The sequence below is a fragment of the Erpetoichthys calabaricus genome, chromosome 14, assembly GCF_900747795.2.
Source record: "Erpetoichthys calabaricus chromosome 14, fErpCal1.3, whole genome shotgun sequence".
In the NCBI taxonomy this organism is placed as follows: domain Eukaryota; kingdom Metazoa; phylum Chordata; class Cladistia; order Polypteriformes; family Polypteridae; genus Erpetoichthys; species Erpetoichthys calabaricus.
The window spans coordinates 110,622,936-110,650,805 of NC_041407.2; the positions used below are offsets into that span (position 1 = coordinate 110,622,936).

General features: G+C 49.1%; 1 protein-coding gene across 1 annotated transcript in view; it reads right to left on the reverse strand.

Annotated features, from left to right (window-relative positions):
* fmnl1a (formin-like 1a) overlaps positions 1–27,870 on the reverse strand; it is a 65,400-nt gene that overhangs the window by 12,543 nt on the left and 24,987 nt on the right. Inside the window, exons 2-17 of the mRNA XM_028818411.2 lie at positions 26,720–26,803; positions 22,854–22,937; positions 22,685–22,758; positions 17,828–17,911; positions 14,776–14,919; positions 13,798–13,906; positions 13,636–13,712; positions 13,462–13,555; positions 11,368–11,442; positions 2,303–2,413; positions 2,071–2,220; positions 1,850–1,951; positions 1,212–1,416; positions 562–999; positions 340–464; positions 13–215 (exon numbers count right to left, since the gene is read on the reverse strand). Coding sequence (XP_028674244.1) covers positions 13–215; positions 340–464; positions 562–999; positions 1,212–1,416; positions 1,850–1,951; positions 2,071–2,220; positions 2,303–2,413; positions 11,368–11,442; positions 13,462–13,555; positions 13,636–13,712; positions 13,798–13,906; positions 14,776–14,919; positions 17,828–17,911; positions 22,685–22,758; positions 22,854–22,937; positions 26,720–26,803 — 2,159 coding nt within the window. The remainder of the gene's footprint in view (positions 1–12; positions 216–339; positions 465–561; positions 1,000–1,211; positions 1,417–1,849; positions 1,952–2,070; positions 2,221–2,302; positions 2,414–11,367; positions 11,443–13,461; positions 13,556–13,635; positions 13,713–13,797; positions 13,907–14,775; positions 14,920–17,827; positions 17,912–22,684; positions 22,759–22,853; positions 22,938–26,719; positions 26,804–27,870) is intronic.

The window sequence follows — 27,870 nt, forward strand, 5'->3', positions numbered from 1 at the left end:
GTGATTTCTTACGTCTCAATGGCGGTGCAGATGTCGGGGGTGCTGAGACCCCCCTTACGCAGTGTGATGGCCAGGTTCTTGGCTCTGTTTGACTCTATGAGGGATACTTTGCTAGGAGCCTTTTGGACGGCTTTCACCTTGATGGTGCTGAGGTTAACAGCAGGTCCCTGAGCCTTTGTCTTGAACTGCTCCTCAAAGTCTTCCATATTGAGTTGCTGTGAGGAGAGAAAAAACATTTTAGGTTCACAGGTGGATTTGGGTCAAGACTGTGACCCACCTTCCTGATTGGTAGAGCGGCACTGGGCATTGTGACAGTCATTGGCGAGGTGTCTGGCTTACCCCTAAGATCTGCTCGTCGTCCAGTTCGGTGAAGACTGTGCCTGACACTTGGTTGGGCTTCAGTGCCACCCAGTTCAACAACGGCATGCGGAATTTGGTTTTGATGGGCTTCTTGGACTTCACATCTAACAAGAGAGCAACAAGGCAAAGCAAAGGCCATGACTTCAGGTGTAGACTCGCAGGGGAAAAGTGAGAAGATAATGAATAACAAAGAAGGCTTACTGGACTCTGGGGCATCAGCGCTGGTAGACAAACCGCCTGGGGGTGGGGGTGGCGGAGGAGGGCCACCACCTACTGTCGGTAGAGGTGGAGGTGGTGGTGGCACACATTCAGCCCCGGGCAGAGGAGGAGGAGGAGGAGGGGGAGGGGGGGCGGCTCCAGAAGGGCCTGAGGACTCCATGGAAGGAAGTGGTGGAGGCGGAGGAATGAAGACGGGCTGAAATGGCTGGTCAGAAGGAGCCAATGAAGCAAGAGCCTCAGGGAGTGGTGGGGCAGGGGGTGGAGTTGCTGAAAAGTTGGTGGTAGAGGGCGTGGCCTCCAGTGGAGGAGGAGGAGGAGCAGGTGGCAGAGCTGCAGGGCTGGGACCTGCATAAGATGAGTCTCCTTGTCCAAGTGGAGCCTGGCATGGCACTGGCACTACTCTCTCTTCTCCTGCCAAAACTGTAGATGGAGAAAAAGACCAGACCAGTGAGAGCGAGGTGGTGACCGAGAGGAAGCAGCACTCAAGAAAATGATTACTCATCTGCCTGACACGTACGTGAAAGAAGCTTGCACCCTTCGCTAATAGTAGCTGCCGCTGGGCAGGACCACCTATTAGACAAATGGTGACCCCTCACTCCTCTGTTCTCTCAAATGTGCCCATATGCTTTTACCTGCTGTCACCGTCTGATACACCACCACAGGGATGACCTCGATGCTCAGCTCGCCCTCTGTTGTTCGGGTGACCTTGACACGTCCCTCGTCCTGCAGTTCGTTCAACTTTTTCTCCAACCTGGAGCTCTCCTTCACGGCCTGGTCCTTCTCGATCACCTTCTGCTTTAGTGAGCTCACCTGTGATGCACTGTCCCTCAGGCTCTCCTAGGGGTGTGAGAACAAGATGTGAATAAGACAGCAAAGGAGTCTCCTCATGAGTCCTGAGTAAAAAGACTCAAACGTAATGGGCAGAAGGATTCCAAATATTAAAGCTGGAGCTGCAACTGGGATAGGCCTCCGGGGACCAAGATGGGCCTATCAAGACCCTCAATATGAGGAGACATAAGGTCACCCGAGGTACCTGCCTGAGGTGGATCCACATTGAAACTATGAAGAGTCTCATTTTGTCATCAAAACATCATGAGGAGACCCCATCATTGCAGTTGCTATCATCAGACAGCCATATTGGAGGCTCCCATAGTTGTAACGGCCCTGGCCAGCATTTCCACAGTGGCACCCAGATATCAAAACAGCAGGTTGCTCATTTCTTGTGTGTGACATAACCCATCTGTTTTTTTTTGTCATCTTGCTTCTTTACCTTCATCATCTCCAAGTCTTTCTTGCTGTGGATCAGCTGCTTCTCAAGCTCGGCGATCTTCTCCATGGACTCGTTTTCCACTTCCTGCAGTCTGGTAGACAGCTGAGAGAAAAAAAGAGACAGCAGCAGTTTGGGCAGGCAGTCAGTGAGTGGTCCGAGTGTCCCCTAAGCCCATGTGGGATGGCCTGCAGTGGTCAGGCATTTTGAGCCAGTGACATTACCTGCACATTGGACTCCTCCATCTCCTCCAGGTGCTCCAGAAGCTCATTCTTGCTCTCTGCATCCTCCAGTAGTGCCCCCACATCAAAGATGTTGTCCAGGTATGCCTGGATCTGCACCAGAAGCTTGTCACTTTCGGTGCACTTTAATTTCTGCAAGAAGAGGAGGCAGTGTCTATAATGACCCTCCGTCTGATCAAGGACCCCAAGCCCCAATCCAGATGACCCTCTCTACCTCTAGATAGGCGTCCAGCCCCAAGTGTGTGAATTCATACTGCAGATGCACTCGGAAATTCATGTTCTCCACGGAGTGGACCACAATGTTGATAAACTGCATGCAGGCCACCTGAAGGGAGAGGAGTACAAGGTTGGCACACAGTAGCCAAAAGAACTTTACAGAACTTTTGATGAGAACAGGACATTCATCCCAATGAGGTCTGCCACTTCATTTCCTCAAAATGACACTTTGAAGGACCCTAAAGTCCTCCTGTCTGCCACACTACTTGGTCGCTTATTCCAAGTGTCTGTGGTCCTCTGTGTGAAGAAAAACTTCCTGATGTTTTTGTGAAATTTCTCCTTCACAAGTTCCCAACTGTGTCCCTGTGTTCTTGATGAACTCATTTTAATGTCACCGTTTCTATCCACTGCACTAATTCCCTTCATCATTTTAAACACTTCAGTCAGGTCTCCTCTTACTGTTCTTTTGCTTAAACTGAAAACGTTCAACTCCTTCAGCCCTTCCTCATAACTCATCCTCTGTAGTCCTGGAATCAGCTCAAGGTGCTCTTTGGACTTTTTCTAGTGCTGTTACGTCCTTTTTGTAGCCCGGAGATCAAAACTGCACCTAGGACTCCAGACGGGGCCTCACCAGTGCGTTATAAAGCTTGAGATGAACCTCCTGTGACTTGTACCCCACATGTCAAGGCGCTATATAACCTAACAGTCTGTTAGCCTTCTTAATGGCTTCTCTTTGGCAGTTGATAGCTCAGAGTCCACTACGACTCCTAAATCCTTCTCATAAGGTGGACCTCCCATTGTGTATTCCACCTCACGTGTAGTACTTTACATTTACTGACAGTGCTGGTGTCTATGGAGGAGCCCTTCATCTCCCTCAAGACTAAAATCTGCCTCTTCCGAAAACCAATCCTGCCGATCCTCCTCTATGGATCTGAAACGTGGACCCTGCTCAAACAAGACCTGAACAAGCTCGAGGCCTTCCAAACGCGATGGCTGTTGCAGATCCTGGGTGTCTCCCTCCGTGACCGTCTTTCAAGTGGAATCATATGGACAGGCAGCAAACAACAAGCAAGAGTTGAAGAGGCAACACAACTGAAAAGGCTGAGATGGCTCGGCTACGTCCTCAGAATGAACACCTGCCGGATACCACACAGGCAACTCCGGCAGAAACGCCCTGAGGATTGTAAGGTTCAAAGAATGGCCCCTAAAAAGACGTGGCCCAGACAAATTGAGGAGGATCTGTGGAAGCAGCGACTCGGCCTTAAACGATGCCAAAGCCATACCCATGGACCGATGAGCATGTTAAGGGTTTATACGTATAATCCGAAATCCAGCGGCACCCACAGCAGTGTGTGGGCTCCGGAGACCACGTCCTATCACCAGCTAAGGATCAGAGTGAAAGTTCATCTGCCCAAGCCTGTCTGCTGTCCAAGTCCCTCGTATTCTCTGTGATCTGCCAGTCCACCGAGTTTGGTATCATCTGCAAACTTAACCAGCTTGTTGTTTTTATTCTTATCAGATTATTTCTGTATCAGCATTGCCCTCTGCTGGGCATCACTTTGAAAATCGCCCAATTCTGGTAAGGTTCCCGGCCCCATCACCCTCTAATAATAATAATTCCTTGCATTTATATAGCACTTTTCTCACTACTCAAAGCGCTCAGCAATTGCAGGTTACGTTTCTTGCTGAAGGGCCCAGCAGAGCAGAGTCCCTATTGGCGTTTACGGGATTCGAACCGGCGACCTTCCGATTGCCAGTGCAGATCCCTAGCCTCAGAGCCACCATTCCGCATCTACGGTCTGCTTCTCGTGTTTTAGCCAATTCTGTACCCATCTACAAACAACACCCTGAACTTCCACTTCTTTTCCTTTGATGCCCACCTTCTCATGTGGCACCTACTCAAATGCTTTCTGAAAACCAAGATATATATATAATACAGTCAATCATATCCTTTTTTTGATTCCTCATAGAATTCCATCATGTTACTAAAACGCTTCTCCTTCATCGGAATCCCTCTTCACTTGCCCCGTGTTGCTCAATGTTTTCCTTAATAAAAGGACAGAGAAGCCTGGACAAACAGTCACACCCAGAAGAGGTGGCCAACAGTCACCTCTGACTTCCTGGGACTATTAGATGTTAAAAACCAGACGAGGTAAAAAATTCCACGGTTTAAGTTCAACCACTGGCCGTTTTACCCAAAGGTGGATAAAGCGCAGTTTTTAGAAGGATGAGGAGATTAAATTAAAAATTAAAGAGACGCCAAGTCCTTCCCATGGGCTCACCACCTATGGGAGGGGCCAAGGAGGTCGGGTGCAGTGTGAGTTGGGTGGTGGCCGAAGGCGGGGACCTTGGCGGTCCGATCCTCGGCTACAGAAACTGGCTCTTGGGACGTGGAATGTCACCTCTCTGAAGGGGAAGGAGCCTGAGCTAGTGCGCGAAGTTGAGAGGTTCCGGCTAGATATAGTCGGGCTCACCTCGACGCACAGCTTGGACTCTGGAACCAATCTCCTTGAGAGGGGCTGGACTCTCTACCACTCTGGAGTTGCCCCCGGTGAGAGGCGCCGAGCAGGTGTGGGTATACTTATTGCCCCCCAACTTGGAGCCTGTACACTGGGGTTTACCCCGGTGGACGAGAGGGTAGCCTCCCTTCGCCTTCGGGTAGGGGGACAGGTCCTAACTGTTGTTTGTGCGTATGCACCGAACAGCAGTTCGGAGTACCCACCCTTTTTGGAGTCCCTGGAGGGGGTGCTAGAGGGCATACCTTCTGGGGACTCCCTCGTTCTGCTGGGAGACTTCAATGCTCACGTGGGCAATGACAGTGAGACCTGGAAGGGCGTGATTGGGAGGAATGGCCCCCCTGATCTGAACCCGAGCGGTGTTTTGTTATTGGACTTCTGTGCTCGTCACGGATTGTCCATAACGAACACCATGTTCAAGCATAGGGGTGTTCATATGTGCACTTGGCACCAGGACTCCCTAGGCCTCAGTTCGATGATCGACTTTGTGCTCGTGTCGTCGGACTTGCGGCCACATGTCTTGGACACTCGGGTGAAGAGAGGGGCGGAGCTGTTAACTGATCACCACCTGGTGGTGAGTTGGCTTCGATGGTGGGGGAGGATGCCGGTCAGGCGTGGTAGGCCCAAACGGGTTGTGAGGGTCTGCTGGGAACGTCTGGCAGAGCCCCCTGTCAGAAGTAGCTTCAACTCCCACCTCCGGCAGAACTTCGACCACATCCCGAGGGAGGTGGGGGACATTGAGTCCGAATGGGCCATGTTCCGTGCCTCTATTGTTGAGGCAGCTGACCGGAGCTGTGGCCGTAAGGTGGTCGGTGCCTGTCGTGGCGGCAATCCCCGAACCCGCTGGTGGACACCGGCGGTGAAGGATGCCGTCAAGCTGAAGAAGGAGTCCTACAGGACCCTTTTGTCCTGTGGGACCCCGGAGGCAGCTGATAGGTACCGGCAGGCCAAGCGGAATGCGGCTTTGGTGGTTGCTGAGGCAAAAACTCGGGCGTGGGAGGAGTTTGGGGAGGCCATGGAGAATGACTTTCGGACGGCTTCGAGGAGATTCTGGTCCACCATCCGGCGTCTCAGGAAGGGGAAGCAGTGCAGTGTCAACACTGTATATGGTGGGGATGGTGCGCTGCTGACCTCGACTCGGGACGTTGTGGGTCGGATGGGGGAATACTTCGAAGACCTCCTCAATCCCATTAACATGCCTTCCAATGAGGAAGCAGAGCCTGGGGACTCAGAGGTGGGCTCCCCCATCTCTGGGACTGAGGTCACCGAGGTGGTCAAAAAACTCCTTGGTGGCAGGGCCCCGGGGGTGGATGAGATACGCCCGGAGTTCCTCAAGGCTCTGGATGTTGTAGGACTGTCTTGGCTGACACGCCTCTGCAACATCGCATGGACATCAGGGACAGTGCCTCTGGATTGGCAGACCGGGGTGGTGGTCCCCCTCTTTAAGAAGGGGGATCGGAGGGTGTGTTCCAACTACAGAGGGATCACACTCCTCAGCCTCCCTGGAAAAGTCTATTCAGGGGTCCTGGAGAGGAGGGTCCGTCGGATAGTCGAGCCTCGGATTCAGGAGGAACAGTGTGGTTTTCGTCCTGGTCGCGGAACAGTGGACCAGCTCTATACCCTTAGCAGGGTCCTGGAGGGTGCATGGGAGTTTGCCCAACCAGTCTACATGTGTTTTGTGGACTTAGAAAAGGCATTCGACCGTGTCCCTCGGGGAATCCTGTGGGGGGTACTCCGAGAGTATGGGGTACCGGCCCCCCTGATAAGGGCTGTTCAGTCCCTGTACGATCGGTGCCAGAGCTTGGTCCGCATTGCCGGCAGTAAGTCGAACCCGTTTCCAGTGAGAGTTGGACTCCGCCAGGGCTGCTCTTTGTCACCGATTCTGTTCATAACTTTTATGGACAGAATTTCTAGGCGCAGCCAGGGTGTTGAGGGGGTCCGGTTTGGTGGGCTCAGGATTGGGTCACTGCTTTTTGCAGATGATGTTGTCCTGTTTGCTTCATCAGGCCGTGATCTTCAGCTCTCTCTGGATCGGTTCGCAGCCGAGTGTGAAGCGGCTGGGATGAGAATCAGCACCTCCAAATCCGAGACCATGGTCCTCAGCCGGAAAAGGGTGGAGTGCCCTCTCAGGGTTGGTAGCGAGATCCTGCCTCAAGTGGAGGAGTTCAAGTATCTCGGGGTCTTGTTCACGAGTGAGGGAAGAATGGAGCGTGAGATCGACAGGCGGATCGGTGCGGCGTCCACAGTGATGAGGGCTCTGCATCGGTCTGTCGTAGTGAAAAAGGAGCTGAGCCGCAAGGCGAAGCTCTCAATTTACCAGTCGATCTATGTTCCTACCCTCACCTATGGTCATGAGCTATGGGTAGTGACCGAAAGAACGAGATCGCGAATACAAGCGGCTGAAATGAGTTTCCTCCGCAGAGTGTCTGGGCTTTCCCTTAAAGATAGGGTGAGAAGCTCAGTCATCTGAGAGGGGCTCAGAGTAGAGCCGCTGCTCCTCCGCATCGAGAGGAGTCAGATGAGGTGGCTCGGGCATCTGATCAGGATGCCTCCTGGACGCCTCCCTGGTGAGGTGTTCCGGGCACATCCAACCGGGAGGAGGCCCCGAGGAAGACCCAGGACACGCTGGAGGGACTATGTCTCTCGACTGGCCTGGGAACGCCTTGGGATTCTCCCGGAAGAGCTAGAAGAAGTGGCCGGGGAGAGGGAAGTCTGGGCATCTCTGCTCAAGCTGCTGCCCCCGCGACCCGACCTCGGATAAGCGGGAGACAATGGATGGATGGATGGAGACGCCAAGTCAGAACCAGAAACCAAAACGACTGAACACAAATCACAGGACCCAAATCCAAGCCAGAGAGAAAGTGACGCTTCGAGTCTTGATACAGAATTGAGGTTTAGTGTGGGCATCGTGGACGTCTAGGCTGGTGTAGGCCTGCTTGTAAACCATTGCAGCATTTCCTGGAGAATACAATTGTCATATTTCGAAACTGCAGACTGGCTATATTAAATTTCTTAGCTTCGCTCACACCGTGATGAACTATAAAACTAATTTACAAAGGCAGTGACGGGACACTTAAGGCAGCTGACGTCCATTGAAAGCATCAATAATTCCTGACCCAAATACATTTGCACAGCCCTTCTGTGTGTTTTACTTTAACGTGTCTGCTTTTTGATATGTAAGGAATGTATGGCGATTTTAGTCTAAAATGGACAGACAAGTTTTATAACTTAATGCTAAAAAGAACGGAGGGAGTCAGAGATTGTACAGATAGGGACAGGATCAACGCTTTTGGGCAGAGACATCAGTCACCAGGGCAGATGGCCAGTGTCACATGTCCTGGATCCCTTAATGAGAGACTGTAAACAATGACCTAGGAAGTGACATCGACGACAGAGACATGTCAGAAAGAGAGACAGAGAGAGAGCCCGTGTTATGTTGATGACAGAGAACGCATCACGCCGCCTGCTGAATCAAAAATCATGGGGGGTCTCCCCTCGACTTTCTCATATGCTCAGATATTGGGATGGATATTTGAGGAGTAAACCACAAGACAATGATTGTATTTTTAAATTATGTACAGTAAAGAACCATCAACAACAAGTCCATTTAAGTTAATGATATATTGAAAAATTATTATAAAAGTAAAGTTAAATAAATTGGACTCTGCTGCTGCCTGAATAAAAGGTAAAGTACCACTTACGGTTAACGGACATAGCCCAAAAAGTTAATAGAAATCTACATTTTGTACCCAATACTTGTATGCAAAATTTGGTTGACTGAAGTGAAAGCGCACTCAAGTTATCGTGTTTACACACACAGACATCATTCTGTCACACAGGCTCAGGGAGGTCTAAATGTCGAAATCGATTTTTTTTGGATGATTACAATACTTTCCCTATACTTTGTACATGAGAAAGTAAAAAGATGCCCAGGACAACATTCCCCGTCGACACTGCTGATTTTTAGTAAGCTTTCTAAGATTTAGGGTGCTAGGGTGTTGTACCGTGTTAGCCATTATGAATGTAGTGAAAGGTCAAGCAAAGTGACATTTTTTATTGGCTAACTAAAAAGATTATAATATGCAAGCTTTCAAGGCAACTCAGGCCCCTTCTACATGATTACATCTCGCCTGAAGAAGGGGCCTGAGTTGCCTCGAAAGGTTGCATATTATAATCTTTTTAGTTAGCCAATAAAAGGGGTCATTTTTCTTGACTTTTCACTAAGATTTAGGGCCGTCTTAACGCATGGGCATGCTGGGCAGTTGCCCAGGGGCATTGGAGCCGACGTTTTTTCTGATGCCTATGTATGTTTCTGCCCCAGTGCTGTACTTATGCTACACCTGTGATGCTGTTAAAATGGCCCTGCTAAGACGATATATATATATACAACCATTCTATGATCTGCTCCTCATAAACTGAGGGCACCGTGGCGGATGTTAGCAGATGGCTGGCCAACCACAAGCATTACCTGGTAGGTAACCACCCATACAATCAGATTGTGACACAGACTACGAATGCCGTGAATATATATATATATATATATATATATATATATATATATATATATATATATATATATATATATATATATATATAGTGACCACCAGGGGGCACACATCTCCCCAAACACCTGACACAACAGAACAGAGATGGGCACAAGTGTGGCACAAAACAAGACTTTTTTTTATGTAGCAGCTCCTCGTGGGAAATTCTTCTAAATAGTCATTTCCCACCTGCCCAGGTTCAGTCTCTTAGCAGAGCACACGGTACTTTGTCTTTCTTCTCTCTCTCTCTGTCTCTTTCTTCCACTTCCACTCCTCCCTCAAACATCATCTGCTTCCTCTCGACCCCTGGCTCCTGCAGTATTGGTAGCTGGCACCTTTTATTGGGCACCCAGAAGTGCTTCCAGGGTGTCCGGTGTTCCCCTCATACCCCTTGGCAGTGGCCATGGGCCCTGGCATTGTGGAGTTTCCATGCTCCAACCCCATGGCACCATAGCAACCCAGGGGGTACTGCCCTCCGTCATCCCCATTATTGCCCCGTGTAAGCTCCTTCCCCCAGTCCTTCCCTTAAGAAGGCGTCCTCGCCATCCATCGCAATATTTACTGTATATTCAGACTTTGCTGTCTATTTTAATTTCCTATTAATGCTTTCTTCTGTTGGTATTATGAAGTCATATCATTTTCTAACCCACTTAATTCAGGCCAGTGTCACCTTTTTTGGGGGGGTGGGGGTGCTGGAGCCTATCCCAGCTAGCGTAAGGCACAAGGAAGGAACAAACCTTGGACACGCCAAACACACACCAGGGCCAATTTAGCGTCGCCAGTTCACTTAACCTGCAGGTCTCCAGAAGAGACCCCCACAGATGCATAAAAACTCCATGCAGGGAAGTCCTGGGTCATGAACCCTGTTCTCCTTACCACTGTGCCACCGTGGTGTTATACTTTAATAATGCCACGATGCTTTTACATGTCTCTGCTATGGCTTTATATCTGGAGTGATTGAAGTAGTCAAGTAAATGTCAGGGCACCTGGTGCAGGGGGGGATTGCTAGGGACCTGCAGGGTCACCAAGGCTGAGAGGTCACACTCCAGGATAACAGACAAGTGCGGTAGACATAAGACATATAGGTGTGTGAGCCTTCATGTGTCTCGTTGTTAGTGAGTCCCAGTGGGCATTACTGAGGAGTGGCAGGCATTGTAGGCATCACTCGTGTGTGTGTTAAAGAATGAGAGTAGACCAGTCTAGTAACGAAAGTGGCGAGTGTCACTCAGCATACCATGTGACGTCAGGGACATGCCTACTGGCGACGGCCACAAACAACACAAAAGGTGGCACCCTAGTTATTTTATAAACATAACAGGAAGAAACATTAATAACCTTTAACCAAAAACAGTGATACCATAAGATTCCCAGAAGTGAAAACCCTCAGAAAATGAGAGTGCGATTGATGGTGGATTCAGAAAGTCTCTGTGCGCACTTCACTGTGTTGTTGGGTTCAACACCTGGACACTTAAACCATGTGGAGGGACCTGAAGATGGCACTTCTCATCCAGTCTAAGGCAGCTTGAGAGGACCCGCCAGGAGGAATGGCAGCAAGTGTCGCGCTGCCAAGCTTGTAGAGACATACCCAAGAAGAACTGAAGCTGGAATTGCTGCCAGTGGGCACTGAATGAAGGGTCCGAGTACTTCAAGGAATGAAAGATTTCAGTTTTTTGATTTTGAATACATTTGCAAACCTTTCTGAAAACACGTTTTCACTCTGTCATTGATGGGCAAAAATTGGGTATAGTTTATTCATTTAAAATGAAATCGATAACACAGTGAAGTGTGCAGCAAGTGAATTGGGCTGAAGACTTTCTGAATCCACTGTAAAAGAATGGACTGGCATTCTGGTAACTAACTTGGGCTAAGTTGAAATTCGGATCTCATCTTCTCGTTCCTTCCTCTATGGCGTAACACCATTCAAACTGTCAGCTTCGGGACATTCATAACATCTGATCTTATCTGACTGTTATAAACATGACTTGAGGAAATGCAGTGCTCACCATGAAGTCGATGTTGCTGTCTTCATTTTCAAAGTATTCCATGAGCTTCTCAAAGCGATTCTTCTCTCCACACACCTGTAATGAGAGACACGAGTGTGAGGTCATGAGTGGCATTGGGGGGGGGGGCAGGTGGGGGCAGGTGCCCACTGTCACCAGTCATTACTGGGACATCAGCTCAGTCTGTTTGATTTGTCACCCTGGTTTTTTCAGTGACTGAATACAGGGAACACTAGACGGGCGCAGAGGTGCCAACATTCGTACAGTGCCAGTCTGCACACCCAGAGTACCAGGAGATGAAATCATATGGACGTTGGGAAAAGGTGCTGAGTTCACACAACCAGTGACCTGGGCTGGGAGTTGTCAATCAGTGATCAATATTTGAAAAATTAATAAATCTCCGACGAACCCACTGCGCTATGTGGTGGATGAGTGCTGGCATAAGTAAGTTAGTAATACAACCAAGAAGAAAAACAAGTGTTTAGAACAATAAAACATAAATGTGTACATTAATAAGTGACAATAAATGAACAATACATTGACTAATTAACAGATAATTGAAATGAATCTGTTACAGGTCATTGTAGCAGAAGGAGCAATGCCAGTCTCAGCCTGCAGGGGCCGCCAGTGCATCACAGGTAAGTGAAAGATTTTTTATTTTCTTTTTTCCATAAATTATGAATGTAACGAGAAGTCAAGCAAAGCGACCCCTGTAAAGATTACAGTATGCAAGCTTTGAGGCAACTCAGGCCCTTTGTTCAGGCAAGAAGACCCCAAGTTGTCTCGAAAGCTGGAATACTGTAATCTTTTTTAGGGTGTCATTTTGCTTGACTCCTCATTACATCCGTAATGGCCAACCACGGGTCATCACCCTAGTACTGTGTACATTATGAATGAATCTGCTGTCACTTGTAGAGATCGGGGTACAGCAGAGCCCACCTGAAAGGTCCACTGGGTGTGAAGTCCGTGTCACCCAAGCCCCCTGCTCATTTCTGTGTCCTTGTCAGGGCTGTTTTTTTGGAGGTGGATGCCCATGGCAGTATGTTGCTGCTGGTTTGTATTTCCTGTGTTATCCCTCTGATGTCTGCATGTTCTCCACGTGTGTGAGTGGAGCTTTCTTCTTTTAACACAAAAGATGTGTGTGTGTTGATTGGCTAAATGGTGAGTGCCAGTATGGGTTTGGGTGAAGTGATGCCAAGTCTGGTGCCAGTTCTTGCCTTGCACCTGGGGCTGCTGGAAAAGCGTTGATGGCTTCCATTTCTATATCACTGCATGTTGTCTAAATGTCGAAAGCCATTCAGAAATGGGATATTAGGAAGGGCACAGGTATGTTTTACAGCCCGATACTCTTCTGTTTGGCTACTGTGTTTGCTGTGGACAGTCCACAACCCCAATAACAACTTGCCACTTGGATTGCGACCATCTTGGCCTCTCCGCATTCCCCATATGAGATTTGACGTCTCCCAGTCTGACTACCAGCTCACTGGGCTGCACCCATTAGATCATTGAACCCAGCCGGACGCTCAACTCGGTGGTCGGGCGAATACAGACACTCTCTCTGTCCAGGTCATTGTCACATTGGGGCAAACCTCTCTGTCATTGAAACAAACTCCTGCTGTGTGGCACCCTGCTAAGCAGTGCATGTGTGGCACACCAGCTTGGAGTGCCCAACATCGGGACAGTCTGGCGTAGTTGAAGTGGACACGACTGCGTCTCGTTGGCGTGTTTAAACTCCCACAGGAACTTTCCTTCGATGTCCGCCGAGCCAGTCACACGTCTGTCACCTGAGCACATTCACTTTGTTACGCCCACAAACGGGTCCATGTGGCGTCTGCAGGCTGTGCCTGACTGGCGTGCATGGCTCAACACCCACGTGCCCCAACTGTCATTTTGGGACTGCTCCAACCACTTGCCCCCCGGCCACTTGCCTTTGGTCATTTCACTCAGCTCTTGATGCCAGAGCTCTGAGGGTATCTGACAGGTCTCACCAAAGTAGACCACCGGATAAAAGACAGCGGGTGAGTGAAATGGCCACTCAAGTGCTGGGCACTGCCGTCCAGTACAGAACACTTTGATGGAGACCTGTCAACGACTGACCTCTTTGAAGTTGTCGAACGCTGACAGGATGATGTCGTGTCCTCCGCGTACCAGGCACACCGCTGCCAAGAGCTCCAGCACCAGGGCTTTAGTCCTGCAGAGAAAAGGCAAAGTGAAGATGGAGGCACCTGAGGCTGACCACCTGTGCAGCTGGACACGGGCACGTTCTCCTACCTGGCATTTTTGTTGTTGAGGCTCAGCGCAATCTCATTTACACAGCGAGGATGGGTCATCACCAGGGTGAAGCCAGACTGGGGAAAGAAGGACATTAGGAGCTCAGCTGAGTTGGTGAACACTTGTGGAGGCAGTGCCCTAGCACCCCTGCCGCTGGTGTACCTGGTAGTTCATGATTGCTCGCAGGCACATGATGCACACGTGGACGTCGTCCTTTTGGCTGACGATGCGGGAGTTTCGCAGTGCCCTTCTGCTGTGCAGGGTGTTGATCCTGCAGTGGACATCAGGGGGAGACAAACTTTGTTAAGGTGACTGAGTGGGCACCATGACTACACCTAACATACTCATCTTACGTTTTATAGCCCCCGAGTATTCTGAGGGTCAGTGTCAACAACAAACATCCCATCCAGTTCAGTGGAGGAGCTGGAGCCTTCCCCAGCAGCACTGGGCACAAGACAGCAATCAGTGCCCACACCCTCACCCCTAACAGGCTTGTATTTCAGGTGTGTTTGGATTGGTGCCCTGTCCCTGGCATGGCCCCTGTCAATTGGATTAAGTGGGTCTGCAAATGTTACATTATGACTGACCCAGTGCTACGCTGTGACCGATAGGGCACATCCTATATCAGTCAGCCCACACGCAGACTGTGGAGGTCCTACGATTTCCCCGACACGCACTGCATTTCCATTTACAACAGCCACACTCTTGTTTTCTGAAGGCGCTCTGTTTTCGTCTTGCAGTAAAAGCAAATTGGCAACCCCAAGGCTGGTAACGCGTGCCCAGCTTGGTTCTGAGGTGTTACACTTACCGTTGGTGAAGCACATCCCAGTGAAGCAGAAAAAAAGGAGAAACGAAAGTCACTGAAGGAACTTTAGTTTAACTGTACAGTAATACCAAAAGCGAGAGATAGATGGCGTCACCTTACCACTAAAGAGCCTGGCTTCAGTGCCACCATAGACCCACAGGTGACCCAGAAGGAGAAGCTCTGACACCTTTCAGCCCAATGTTTCAGCCCATTGGTTACCCGATGTCTTCAGGTGGCATTTTCTGACTGGCAGTGCCACCCTTCCAGAAGCCAAAATACAGCCAAATACAGAGGGCACCTAGCAGACAGGCACATTGTAAAACTCCTCAACTCACCTGACTGTGAGCGACCGGGCAGATTTAGGTGTGCCATGGGTGGGCGAGTTGCCGGTGCTCTTGGCCAAGTCTTCCACGGATCTGTCCATTGACTTCCCTTTCTCTGTCATTGTCCCTCCATTGTCCATGTTCTCCATGTCATACCTGCACTCGTGAGCAAACACACAGAAATCAGACCGTGGCGCACCCGTGTGAATTGGGCACACCTCCATGGCTAGCGTCTGAGCCTGAGGTTCTGAGGAGTTCAGTCCGGTGCAGGGGGCTGGGCAAAACAAAATAGGAACACAGGAACAAAAATGTGGACTATTCCAGCAATGGCTCCAGAGCCAGGGGGCTCTAGTCCACATGTTAGTCATATGGGCCTTAGGAGCGGGTACAGCTAGAGAATGGCAGTGGGGAGTTGATCTCTCTATATATATATATATAAAATTCAATATCTGTCTGTATGTCCACTTTTCACAAGAGAACAACTTAACGGATTTAGATCAGGTTATTTTTGTATAATTTGCTTGAACATTCCGGTTGATTCTGCGACTTCTCTCAAGTATTAGAGTTCTGTTGTGGCACCGATTTATTCGTGCGAATCTGAGAGAGAGGCTGTGGGCCAATGGGTGGGGGAGGCGTGGCCTCAGGGATGGGGAGCCGGGCAGGAGGGCCATCCTCACTCACACGCCAGCCTCCATTCGAGTCGCTCTACCTGTCATCACGCCACATGTTGGAGCGCACCTTGCCTCCACTTAGCTAGCGACACCTGCTTGTCAGAGATATGATGGCCACACGGGGGACCCTCGCCCGTCAGAGCTGAATACAAACACATACACTGCCAACATCAGAGCCTACCTACCTTCCACTTGGCCAGAGATACCTTGCCAACTTTTAACATTTTTGGCAAAGAGATCACCGCTACATTCTCACCCCTGATAGCAAAACCACAAGTATTGGATATGAAGAGGCCCTCGGATACGACAGCTATCAATAGAAGTTCTTCTCAATACAAATGAGTAAATTTTTTGTTTTTAATTGATTTTTAAAGTTTGGCCTGTTTCACCACTACGCGGGCGGAGCCGCAGGGGGACAGCTAGTAAATAATAAATAATTAAATACAATTCTCCGTGCCTACTGGAAGAAGCAGGGACCCTCAACAGTAAATGTGGACCCCTGCTGGTTACTGGGGTGGGCAGGCTTGAATGCCACTTTCATTGAGGCCACTAGGAGAAGCTCTGGCAGGACAGTCCAGGCTGTCCAGATCACAAGCCGGAACCTGAACGTGACCCCGAGATGCGCCTTAAAGTGGCCTCGCCCTAGCCAGTGGCCAGATGGACGGTAAGAAAAGAGTGTGAGCAAACAGAGCAGCCGCTCGTCTTCTTAGACTGGGCTTTGGGCCCGACTCATTATAGGACTTGTGGTCCTACAATACCAGAGACCTCAATGTAATGTAGAGAGGAGAGGTTCAGAGATTATTGTATTGAGCTAGAAAGGCAGCTACGTGAGGGGCAGGTGTGGATCCTGTGACTGCTGGACCTGAGCTCATGTTCACCTTTAGCATCTGACACACTGTGTCAAGTCTGAGTATTATTAATGAGGGCCCAGCACCGGGCACTAGAGCTCCTGGAGGATGGCCTCGTGTCTGCCAGATCAAGGGGTCCCACTACATTACATCAGAGCCCCTGCTATAATACGGAGAAGACAAGTCTGTCTGGCACTTTAATAACCCCTGGGGCCGGTAGGGGACCACTAGGAGGACAACCTCAGCCTTCAGAGCTCAATCCTGACTCCACGTTCCTGGGGCTCCTCACTAACCCTAAGTGCCACCTGCCCAATGTCCGAGGTGCTTTGATGGTGCAGTTTGCCAATCATTCTGAACGTTCTGCGTTTCTACAAGTTGATTGATGACTGATGTATTTACATGGTGACTAGTTGGGGTGCGGACAGTTACAATGAGTGGGGTGCACAGTTTAGCGTATCAGGCCAGATCACATGAAGCCAACCAAAGTGGTCACCATGGCACTTGATGCCAAGTCAGTGTAGACTGGTCATGCCCAAAGTGTGAGGTGTTACCCTGGCATTTCTAACGGCGTACTTTTCAGGCACATATAAGACGCAGAGTCGGTGTGCAGTGCATTTGTCCAGCAGAGGGCAATCTGCTTACGAGGGAGGCAGTGGAACCTGGCCAGCCATTTAACTTCCTCTCTGCAGTCACATGTCGACTTGTCCCATCTTCAGTGTCTCTAACTTCTCGATTTGAAAGCTGCATTGAGGTCAGTCAGTCCCGCCCGCCCAGTGTCTGCAGTTTGGATGTGGACTGGTCAGCCATGCCAATTTGATTCATAGACTTCAATTATGACGTGTCAGAAGTATAAAGCCTGTAATATTAATGCCATGCTCAGGTTTGCACAGTGTGTGGCACCACAGCACCATGAACAGCTGATGTTGGGGACTGGACTGTGGTGAGCCCCGGGTGTCCTGACTCTGTGACATTCAGTGCCCCCTGGCGAATCCCCCCGATGTGAATCTTATTGGAGGGCTTTGAAGAGTATGGGGTGCCAGGCTTAACAAGATCATAACTTGAATCAGAATACTGAATGTGATGACAGAGAGGTGGACCGAGACCTTCTCATCATCACCACTCTTGTACTGCCTTATTAGTGCCAGCCTGTCTGTCACGTCTGCCTCCTCTCATTCTCTGATCCCCAGCTGCCCACCATAGCTCACCCAGTCGTAAACTTGTCCACTTCTGAAATGTGAACAGCAGTCTCTATCATCAGGTGGGCAGTGTGGTCAAGTGCCAAAGGCTGCCCGCTGTGCGACCCTGAGCGAGTCACCTGACCTTCCTGTCCTCCTGCTGTTTCACTGTAATTTGGCGCCACAGTACATAAGTAAATTAAAACTCGTTTCTTTATCAGACCTGAGAGTCGAGCAAAGAGCGACTTCATAAAGCACACTGCCACCTTCAGGAACCCGTTGAGTCCTGCGTGAAAGGTCTGTAATTTGGACAGATTATGAACTGACCTCGGCCACACTGCACATTTGAGACAACAAACGAGATACTCACGTCACAGCACATTGGGCGAAGGCCAGGTAGTCCACCAACACATCCAGACCTTTGTTCTCCTTGTTGAGGAATTCTTGTGCCCACCTGAAAAGAGGAGACAGACTTCATAAGAGCTCAGATAAGATGGCAGTGCCAAGGGTGCTAGAATCTGTGACTAGTACACAGAGAGCCACATCAGCACTGTTGAAGTGGTCACCGTCATGGCTGCTGGAAACCCCCCTTTGTTTTATAGGTCCCTTCATATTGAGCAGCCAGTGAGTGGCAGCTTTCATCTGTGCCTGGTGATGTTTTGCAAATGTTGGCTGGTTAGAGACTGGCAAGCTGGTATGAGCTCAATGGCCTCTTCTCATTCACACTTTGTTTGTGTACTTATGATGTAGCACTGGCACCATCACAGAACACTTTGGGGGGTAAACATCTATTTTCTTAACGTGGCTCTTGTGTGGCTGGTCATTACATGACATCACTGGACAGGCTGCCAGTCCTCCGTAGGCCACATCAAGTCCTCTGCCCACATGCGGAACGCGCTAATTAACCTGGTGTGTGCGGGACTTTGGGATTGTGGGGGGCGATACGAGTACCCAGTGAGTACTCATGGATAGTGACTTGACCCTCAGTACCTGGAGCTAGGTGGCAGCAGAACTGACCACCATGGAGCCACCATTTTTGGCAGCTAAACCTTATATTGCTATTCTTTAGCAGTGGACATATGGATATACGGCGGGGAAAATCAGCATTGAACATGTCAGCGTGTTCCTCAGTAAATATATTACTAATGGGGCTATTGACGTGAAATTGACACCAGACATTGGTAACAACCCAAGTAATCCACACATACAAAGAAATCCAAACCAATAAGTCCATAAATGACGTGATGTGTAATAAAGTGGAAGGACAAAGGGGATAAGAATTGAACACATGAAGAACAGGAGGTGCAAGAAGGCCTGGAAAGCCAAGAAAGCAGCTGACGTCTGTCACTCCTGATAGCCACTGGTTGAGCCCTCATTGATGGCCTGTCATTACCAAGGGTGTCACACAAGAAACATCTCATGATGGTGAAAGCAAAGAGCTCTCTCAAGACGGTACCGATGGCGTTGGTGACAGATGTCCGTCTAAACTTCTGAATGTCCCAGTGAGCACCATTGGCGCTGTAATCCACAAGTGGAAAGAACATCATAAAGTGGCCACCACCACCAGGCACTCAGAGTCAAAAGAAGAATCAGAAGAGCCAAGGACCACCGGCTGAGAGCTTCAGAAAGACCTGCAGTTACCAACTCCAGTAAGTGATAAACTCCACCGCCATGGCCTCACCACATGAGACTCCACTGCTGAAGGACAAGCACGTTGAAGCTCGTTGAACATTCGCTGCACAACATTTGGAGAAGAAAATGAAATAACTGGGAGAGTAGAGTCGGGTCAGAGGAGAGCAACGTGGAACTGTTTGGATGTCATTGGAGGAGAAATAGCCCTGCACATCATCACCCCAGAAAACACCACACCAGCAGTGAAGTTTGGAGGTGAGAACATCATGGTGTGGGGCTGGCAGACTTCATATAACTGAAGGAAGGATGAGTGGAGAAATGCAGCTTGAGAAGAATCTGCTGCCGTCTACCAGGATGCTGGACATTTCAGTAAACACAAGGACTTCAAACACACAGCCAAGGAAACTCTCAGTTGGTGTCAGAGAATAAAGAAAATAAAGAAGCTGCTAGAAGGGCCCAGTCAGTCACCCGACTTCTATGGAAAGAACTGAAGATCAGAGCTCAGAGAAGAGACCCCCCCCCAGACCCTTTGAAATTTGAATCCCACCTGAGCAATGCATGCGACCCGTTTCTCCATCCAGGAGACGTCTTGAGGCTGTCATCACCCACAAAGGCTCTTCTACTACGTGTTAGATGTTTATTCTTATTCCTCGTGTCATTCCACTTTATCACACCTCACGTCATTTATGGACTTACTTCTTTTCATTTCTTTGTATGTGTGGATGACTTGGGTTGTCACTGACATCTGGTGTCAGTTTCACGTCAATGGCCCCATTAACAATACATTTACTGAGAACATCATGTACTACACTGTTTATAGCGCCTTTTATTGTATTTTTCTGTACACTCAATCACAGATGCTTGCTGAGGGGGTCAACTGCTGAGTGTGAATGAGACAAGGTGAAATTACAGTGGGCACCACAGGTCATGTTTGTGTATTTCTGGGCAGTACTTGAGCAGCGAGCGCAAAACAGTTTGTGTGGTCCGTTAATGGGGGCTCATTTATACCAACATGAAAATAGTCACTCGTGGCCAGATGAGCTGAAAGGCCACTGGGACATGTGTGAGGACAGGAGGTACAGAGACTGAGCAGCCTGTCCCAGAATTATCCGTCCCACTGCTGCCTCAGCACGTGACACTCAAGTGCCTGGACGCGGGCCCACCACTAAAGACTGGATAAAATGATGATCCGTTTTTAAATGACTTCTGTATGGGGGGCTTCAGGTCGTTTGGCCAGCCCAGTGGTACTACTGCCTCCCACTGACATGCAGTTTAGGTTTAATTGGTGTGTGCCATGAGTGGCACCTATGATGGACTCACACCGTGTCTAGGGCTGATTCCTGCCTTGTGCCAGTGCTGCCAGTATGGGCCCTAAATTGAATGTCATGTTTTTTAACACTTAAGAGATGTGAAATGTGCTGTATGATAGAATGTGGTGCACTTGGGGGCCACTTTTCTGATAATACTGGCATCATCTAGAAATTAAAAGGGGGGCTAATAGGGTGGGTGACCTTACTGGGTTTGCTATGAGATGAAGTGTGTAAATAAACTGGTCAAAAAAAAAAAAGACTTTGAAAACACATGAGATCTTATGCTGGCCATCTCTACTGCTATGGAACTGAACTCAAAGACAAAGGGAACAAATGAGGCAGCAGACAGGCAGGCGTGTGAGTCCATTGGCCAAAACTCCAAATCATCCCCAGTAGTTTGTATGCCCCCCACCCCATACCTGACAATGTCCTAATGAGATGACATGATGTCCTGGGGGATCTCCTCCCAGATCTGGACCAGGGCATCACTGAGCTCCTGGACAGGCTGAGGCGTCGGATGCACCCAAACATAATGTCCCACCCAGAGGTGTCAGACGAATAAGTGTGGGGGGGCAGTCAGTGGTATCAATTCCTTCATCCTTTCGCTACATGAGGCCGGGCATTGTGGTGCACCAGGAGGAACCAGCATAGGGTCTGACAATGGGTCCAAGGATTTCATCTCGATACCTAATGGCAGTCAAGGTGCCCACTGTTGTCTCCCCTGTAGAGGTCTGTGCAACCCCTCCATGGATATGCCTCCCTCCCCACTCAAACCATCACTGACCCCCCCACCAAAGCGGTCGTGCTGAACGATGTCACAGGCAGCATAACGTTCTCCATGGCTTCTCCGGACCCTTACACGTCTGTCACATGTGATCAGGGTGAACCTGCTCTCGTCTGTAAAAAGCACAGGGCACCAATTCTGGTATTCTATGGCAAATGCCAATCGAGCTCCACGGTGCCCACTAGAGGACGTTGGGCCCTCAGACCACCCTCATGAAGTCTGTTTCTGATTGTTTGGTCAGAGACATTCTCACCAGTGGCTGGTCTGCCTGCTGGAGGTCATTTTGTAAGCTCTGCCAGCGCTCATCCTGTTTCTCCTTTGCCGAAAGGAGCAGATACCGGTGGGTCCTGCTGATGGGTTAAAGACCTTCTATGAAGGGCCTTGTCCAGCTCTTCTAGAGGAAGTGCCTGCCTGTCTCCTGGAATCACCTCCATGCCCTTGAGACTGTGAAACACAGCAAACCTTCTGGCAATGGGACATATTGATGGAGAAGTTGGACCACATGTGCCAGCTCTGTAGGGTCCAGGTATGGCCCACCTCGTGCTACCAGTAGTGACACTGACTGTAGCCAAATGTGAAACAATTGACAAAACAGGAGGGAAAAATGTCAGTGGCCTCCCACCACCTGTTAACCCATTCATTCCTGTTTTGGGGGTCGTCTCATTGTTGCCCCCCCTCTAGTGCTCCAAAGCAGCTGAAACTGATGAACAAGCCCCTCTGCTACCTCACTGACCTGATCAATAGCCCCCAAGTGTCACTGACTTGATGCTGTACTCTCATTCAAAAGGGTTCCTTTCATTTTTTTGAGCAGTGTGTATCTACATGGGTATGGAGCACCCATCTGATACCAGTCAGTGTGAAATATGGGTGACACGTTTAATTGAAGGCTTCACTTCTCTTTGTTTTTCATTACTCTGCTTTGCTTCACTTCACTTTCAATTTGCACTTCTAGCTGAGAGTTGTGATGCCAACCTGTGGAGCTGAGCAGACTCGGCCACCCTCTCCTCAAGACTGCTTTCCTGGTCCTTCTTAGAACTCCAGACAATCCCAGGCCCATCAAAATACAATACATTGTGCCCAGCTTGTACCAGGTGTCCTTCAAATGGGCCACACCTGGCACCCATGGGCTGGACCTACCGGGTACTCTGGGGTACTGGGTACCCAAACCCTTTCAACTTGCTCAGTTAGGTTTAAATAGATTGACGCCCTGTCCAGGGATTGTTCCTGCCTTGTGCCCCGTGCCTGCTAGGAATGGCTCCAGCTTTCTCATGAGTCTGCTCAGCATAAACTCGTTTAGAAAATGGATGGATGGATTTTAATAACTCCTGTATTGAAGGCACAGTATAAAAACACAAACTAGCCCAATCCTCAACCTGAAGTTGCTGCAGGCGTGCTGTCCAATGGCTGACCACCCTACACTGTGGCCCCCAAAGGTCATGCGATAAGACAGTTTCCCCTCAGGGATTAACAGGATGTCCGTCTCATCCACGCCAGTACTCACCCGATGTGGTTTGTCCGAAGTGAGATTTCCAGCTCCCTGAGGACCTGTGTGGATTCCTGCACTCGTCTCTTAAACTGGAACACAGAGTGGGGGGGTTTGTCAGTTGAAATGGGCTATGACAGTGGCAGGTCTGCCCCAGGTGCCCCGGACTGGCAGTTTCTTAACTCACCTTGCGCCCAAGTCCTCCCTGGTCCAGGTAGCTTTTGATTTTCGTGATGTAGGCCGAGGGTGGGTTTTTCACCTGGAATCGCTCCTGAGGAGTTCAACAAAAGGGAAAGTTAAGCCGAGGGGCTCGAGGGTTTGGCCCAAGAGAAGCCCCACTGATCTCACAAAACCCCCAATGTCAGGCCGACAGGATTGCTGGTGAGGTGGGAACAAAGGGGCTTCGGTGGATTTGGGTGGATTAGCAGTGTGGCCCCCATAGAGGCTCAGCAAGTCAATGTGAAGCAGATCGGTGCCTGGCATCGGAGCGGCCGTCTTTATTGTTTGTAGGGTGAGACTCTATGGAGAACTCTATTTGACATGCCAGAAGTGAAGAGTGTCATGAGCCAAGTAATAGATGGTGATCAACAACAGGGGGCGATACTTAATGTACATTTTACTGTAAGTCCACTTGGGAAATGCAAACACGTCGAATTAAATCTGCCTTTGTGCGGTCAAAGCCTAGTGCTGCGGTCCTGTTGCTCTGCTCATCAGTCCATTTTATGTTGCCAGGCCTTTAATGGCCTCTTGGGCACGTCCATCAGCAGTGTGTCTGTCTGCACAGAGAGTGTCGACCGCGTCATTGAGAGGTGTACTTACCTCAGCAGTAACACTCACGTCTCCGGTGACCCGAATTTGACTTTTTTCATTCACGAGTGATATTTTTCCAAACCCTGCTGCTTACACATGAATTGTACTGAGCCTTTTGGCCAATAATGCCGCCCCCAAAAATGTGTGGACCGCCCGCTCAGCCCGCCCCTTGTTATGCCACTGCGTGTGGTGGGTGCGGCAGTATGCTGTACCAGTGCCTGCTCCCCCACCTGAGCTGACCTGGCGCCTGTGTCTCCTGTACTACGCCGTTTTGGTGAATATTCTTACTGTAATTGTTGGGTCATTACCTGTGCTGTGGCCTCAAATTGTTTGACTGCCCCTCCATGTTGGTGATGAGTTGTGTTTTATAAAATTCCAGCAAAATGGAGGACTTCCTTTCAAAACGGCTTGTGGCGCCCCTGCTTAAATGTATTGATTTACCTTTATAGATAATAATAAAACATATTTATATAGTGCCATGCTCAAAACAATTCAAAAATATTCAAAGGAAAGCAACAGGAATGAAAGCAAATATGACATTAATAATTCATAATGCAAACTAATATCAGACATGAAATGCCAAATTATATATACGTGAGATTCAAGGTTCTGAATTAGAAGAAGAAATGGGTGAGCGGTGCTGGGGTTGACATACAGTATGGAGAAATATTGTGGACAAAAATATAAACGAATAAATAAACACACATGAAAGGCAACAATCAATAATGCGTAAACATAAATAATTTATTGAGTTTTTGTGGCTCGTTTCTTTCAGTTTGTGTTCATAAGTATTTCACTTACTCTCCCTGCAGCTACGCCGTGAAATGGAAACTGAGGGGGGCGGGCTCTAAGGAGTGCTGTGTTTTGATTGGCTAACCATCCATAGTCTTGCTTATATTTAAATATGTATATATATATATATATACATCCATTATCCAACCCGCTATATCCTAACTACAGGGTCACAGGGGTCTGCTGGAGCCAATCCCAGCCAACACAGGGCACAAGGCAGGAACCAATCCCGGGCAGGGTGCCAACCCACCGCAGGACACACACAAACACACCCACACACCAAGCACACACTAGGGCCAATTTAGAATTGCCAATCCACCTATATATATATATATAATAAGTTCAATACTGAGGAATACAGGATGATTGAAATTATGAGGTGATGAGATAAACCCACCGCCACTGGCAGCCACCACCAATCATCCACAATCTTTTCATCTGTTTTAATTATTTTTATTGATTATTTATTTTTAATTTTTTTTAAATGATAGAAATCGCTCTTCTGTGATAGTATTGTAAAAAAGAAAAAGTAAAGGTCCTCATCAGCTGTACTCGTATCTGTAGGATGCGTTTTGTATTCGTACACATTGTGCTGTTTTAAGAGTCCACGCATTCCGTGTGCTCAATTCTGATGCCTTTTAGAGGGGGAGACGGGAATGCAGTGGAATGGAAGCTTTGGTGGGAATGGGCGGAAGATGTCTTTACTCAGTCCCCATGCAGACCTCTACTTCAAGCACATGACACTGGGATAAAGAGCCAACGCTGGGCAGAGGAGCCACCCAGACAGAGAGGCAGACAGACAGACAGACAGACAGACAGACAGACAGACAGACAGCACACCGGCCTTAGCTGTGGATGGACTGCAGTGGATCGGCGGCCAGCAGAGGGCACTAGGCAGCCATCACTCACGCCGGCCGGGTGGGCCACAGCACTGCTGCTTCTTCTTTTTTATTTTTCAAATTTATGACTTGACATTTACTGTAAATCAAATCAGAATAAAAGTCTAAAAGTAGCTAAGCCAAAAAATAAAAGAAAAAGAATGGTGGGCCACCAACCCAGCGCCTCACTTAGGTTATTGTGCACCAGCTGACTGTTTGGTGGCTAACCTGTGCCACTGCCCCCTAACCTTATGATAAGCGAATGTCTAACTCGCCATAATGGTGGCACTGGCCCCGCACCAATCAGCATGTCAGGACGTCACCGGAAGCTCACGTGTCCCGTTTATTTCTATTCGTTACGTGTGGCACATCGGTGGCAGTGGACTCTTTGTGTTTACTTCCATCATTTGGTGGTCTGGTCAGTCCGTGGGTCATCTTGTAAGCCCAATCTAAGTGCACTTCAAAATAATGGCAGGTATGTTTATGTATGTATATAGTGCCTTTCACAGTACTCATATTATCAAAGCTGGTTGAAATTTTGTGGCTCTCTTTGTGTTTGGCACAGCGCTCGAAGTGAAAGGCACTATATACAATTAGCTGAGCGATTCATTTTAAATGCATCTCTTAATATTTTGTCACCCATGAAAGGTGCTGTGTCATGTGATGGTTTACCTGTCACTCCTACGAGGTGTGAGACAGTGTGTCACATGATTAGGGTGTGTGTGTGTGTGTGTGTGTGTGACTAACACGAGCGTGGTGTGGGGCATTGGGAACGTTCCTCAAGAGAGGTGCCATATACATGAAGACTTAGTAGTCTTTTATAAGACGCTATATATATATATATATGGAAGGCGTACTGATTATTGTTTTTTGATAGGTGCTGTACAACATGTAGGCTTAGTGGTCTTGTGCAGAGCCCCCCGAAGGTGTGTGTCATGCAGGATGCTGTACTGTATGGGGACGACGTTCTGATTATTTTTATAGTTTTTTGAAAGGCTGCGCCATGAAAGGTGTTATAAAATATGAAGGTTTAGTAGTCATCTCTAAAGTCTCCACTAGAGGGCGCGTCATTAAAGAACTCTATATGAGGGAGGTGTCCTGATTCTGTGTGTCATTCTCTGAAACTGTAAAAGATGAAGATTTAGTCGTCAAGTACCCCTCGGGGTCACCAAAGGCACTATATATCCTATTTGTATCAGTTTTTGAAACTCTACACCTTGAAGCCTTAAAGTGATCATTTATAGAGTCCCCTGACGGTGAGGGCCATGGAAGACGAACCGCATGTACAGGATCAACTGACTTTATTAAAACTCTGTGCTAAATAACATGAAGGTTTAGTCGACATCGCTAGTCATTATTTTTATCATTTGTTTTAATCTTTTCACCATGAAAGGCGCTATATAACATGAAGGTAACGCTGTTTATCTCCATAGCTCCCAATTGAGGCTAAACGAGACTATTTGTCACGTTTCTGTGCCCCATGAAAGGCGCTATATTACATGAACCCTTAGAGCTTGTAGAACAGCATGTGCCTTCAGGGTGGGTGGGGGGGGAGTCAGCCGGCGGGCCTTACCTGGTCACAGACGAGCTCCCATTTCTTCTCGTTGTCGTAGAGGCTCAGGAGTTTGGCCTTGTCCGGCGGCAGGTTCATCGAGTTCTGTGAAGACAAAGCACAGACAGACACGTCAGCTCAGCGGCCCTCAGCTCCTCTTTGTCACACTTTGTCTGAGACGGGGGGTGAGGGCAGAGGAGCCGGAGTGGGCAGGACAGCAAACAGTCCGTCTGTGTGCCCCCCTTAATAACCAGGAGAATGGGACCAAACACTTGGACACTTGGGTTCACAGTGCAGGGTGCTATAAAGAATGAACCATCTGATTGGCTGTACACCTCACCCCCTCAGTTTACACAGCACCCTTAGGTGGTACATAAAGAGGACTCACTGGTGGGCAGGGCTGGACGTGGTGCTATAGGACCCACCCGCTGCAGGGAGGTGGCCTGGCATCGGGGCACATCTGGAGCATAGAAGCCACCTGGTCTCGGTGGGCTTGGGAAGGAAAGAAGACGTGAGGGCAATGAACATTGCTCCTGGTGCCCACCTTGACATACTAAATGACACCGTCAGGGTCAGCAGTGATTAGTTTAGCCAGTCAGTGCCCCAAGGGCATTGGTGACATCAGCCTTTTAAATTTCACCTCTCAGTAGGAGTGGCGCGGTGGCACAGGGCAGGGCAGTGCAGTGTTCAGGATTCAAATCCCGTCCCAGAAGACAAGACAGCTGGTTTGAATTCTTAGTGACTGAAGGAGTGGGTGGCACAGTGGGCATCACTGCTGCCTGACAGGCCCTGCACCATATGTGGTCACTGTGTGTGTGTGCGTGCGTGTGTGTGAGTGTCTCTCAGTGTCCACAGTCGTTTTCTTCCCAAAGCTCTGCATCTCTTCTTGGTGTATGGTTGCCGTCTACGGTGGGCCGGGACTGACTTCTGCTCGGTGCCCAGCCCTGCCAGGAGAGGCGCTGGCTCCCTATGACCCTGAAGTGGATATGCAGGCAAGGAAATGGGCAGATAGAGCGGCTTCATGTAGAAGCTGCGGTTAAAGGACAGACCACCTGACAGAGCGCCTTTCACCCCGAGCCCCTCCACCAAGCTGTGCGGAATCAGAGCCCCCACATTTACTTCTATAGCGTCTTTCAAGGTACCTCTCTAAGGCTGTCATGACCAAAGTGCCA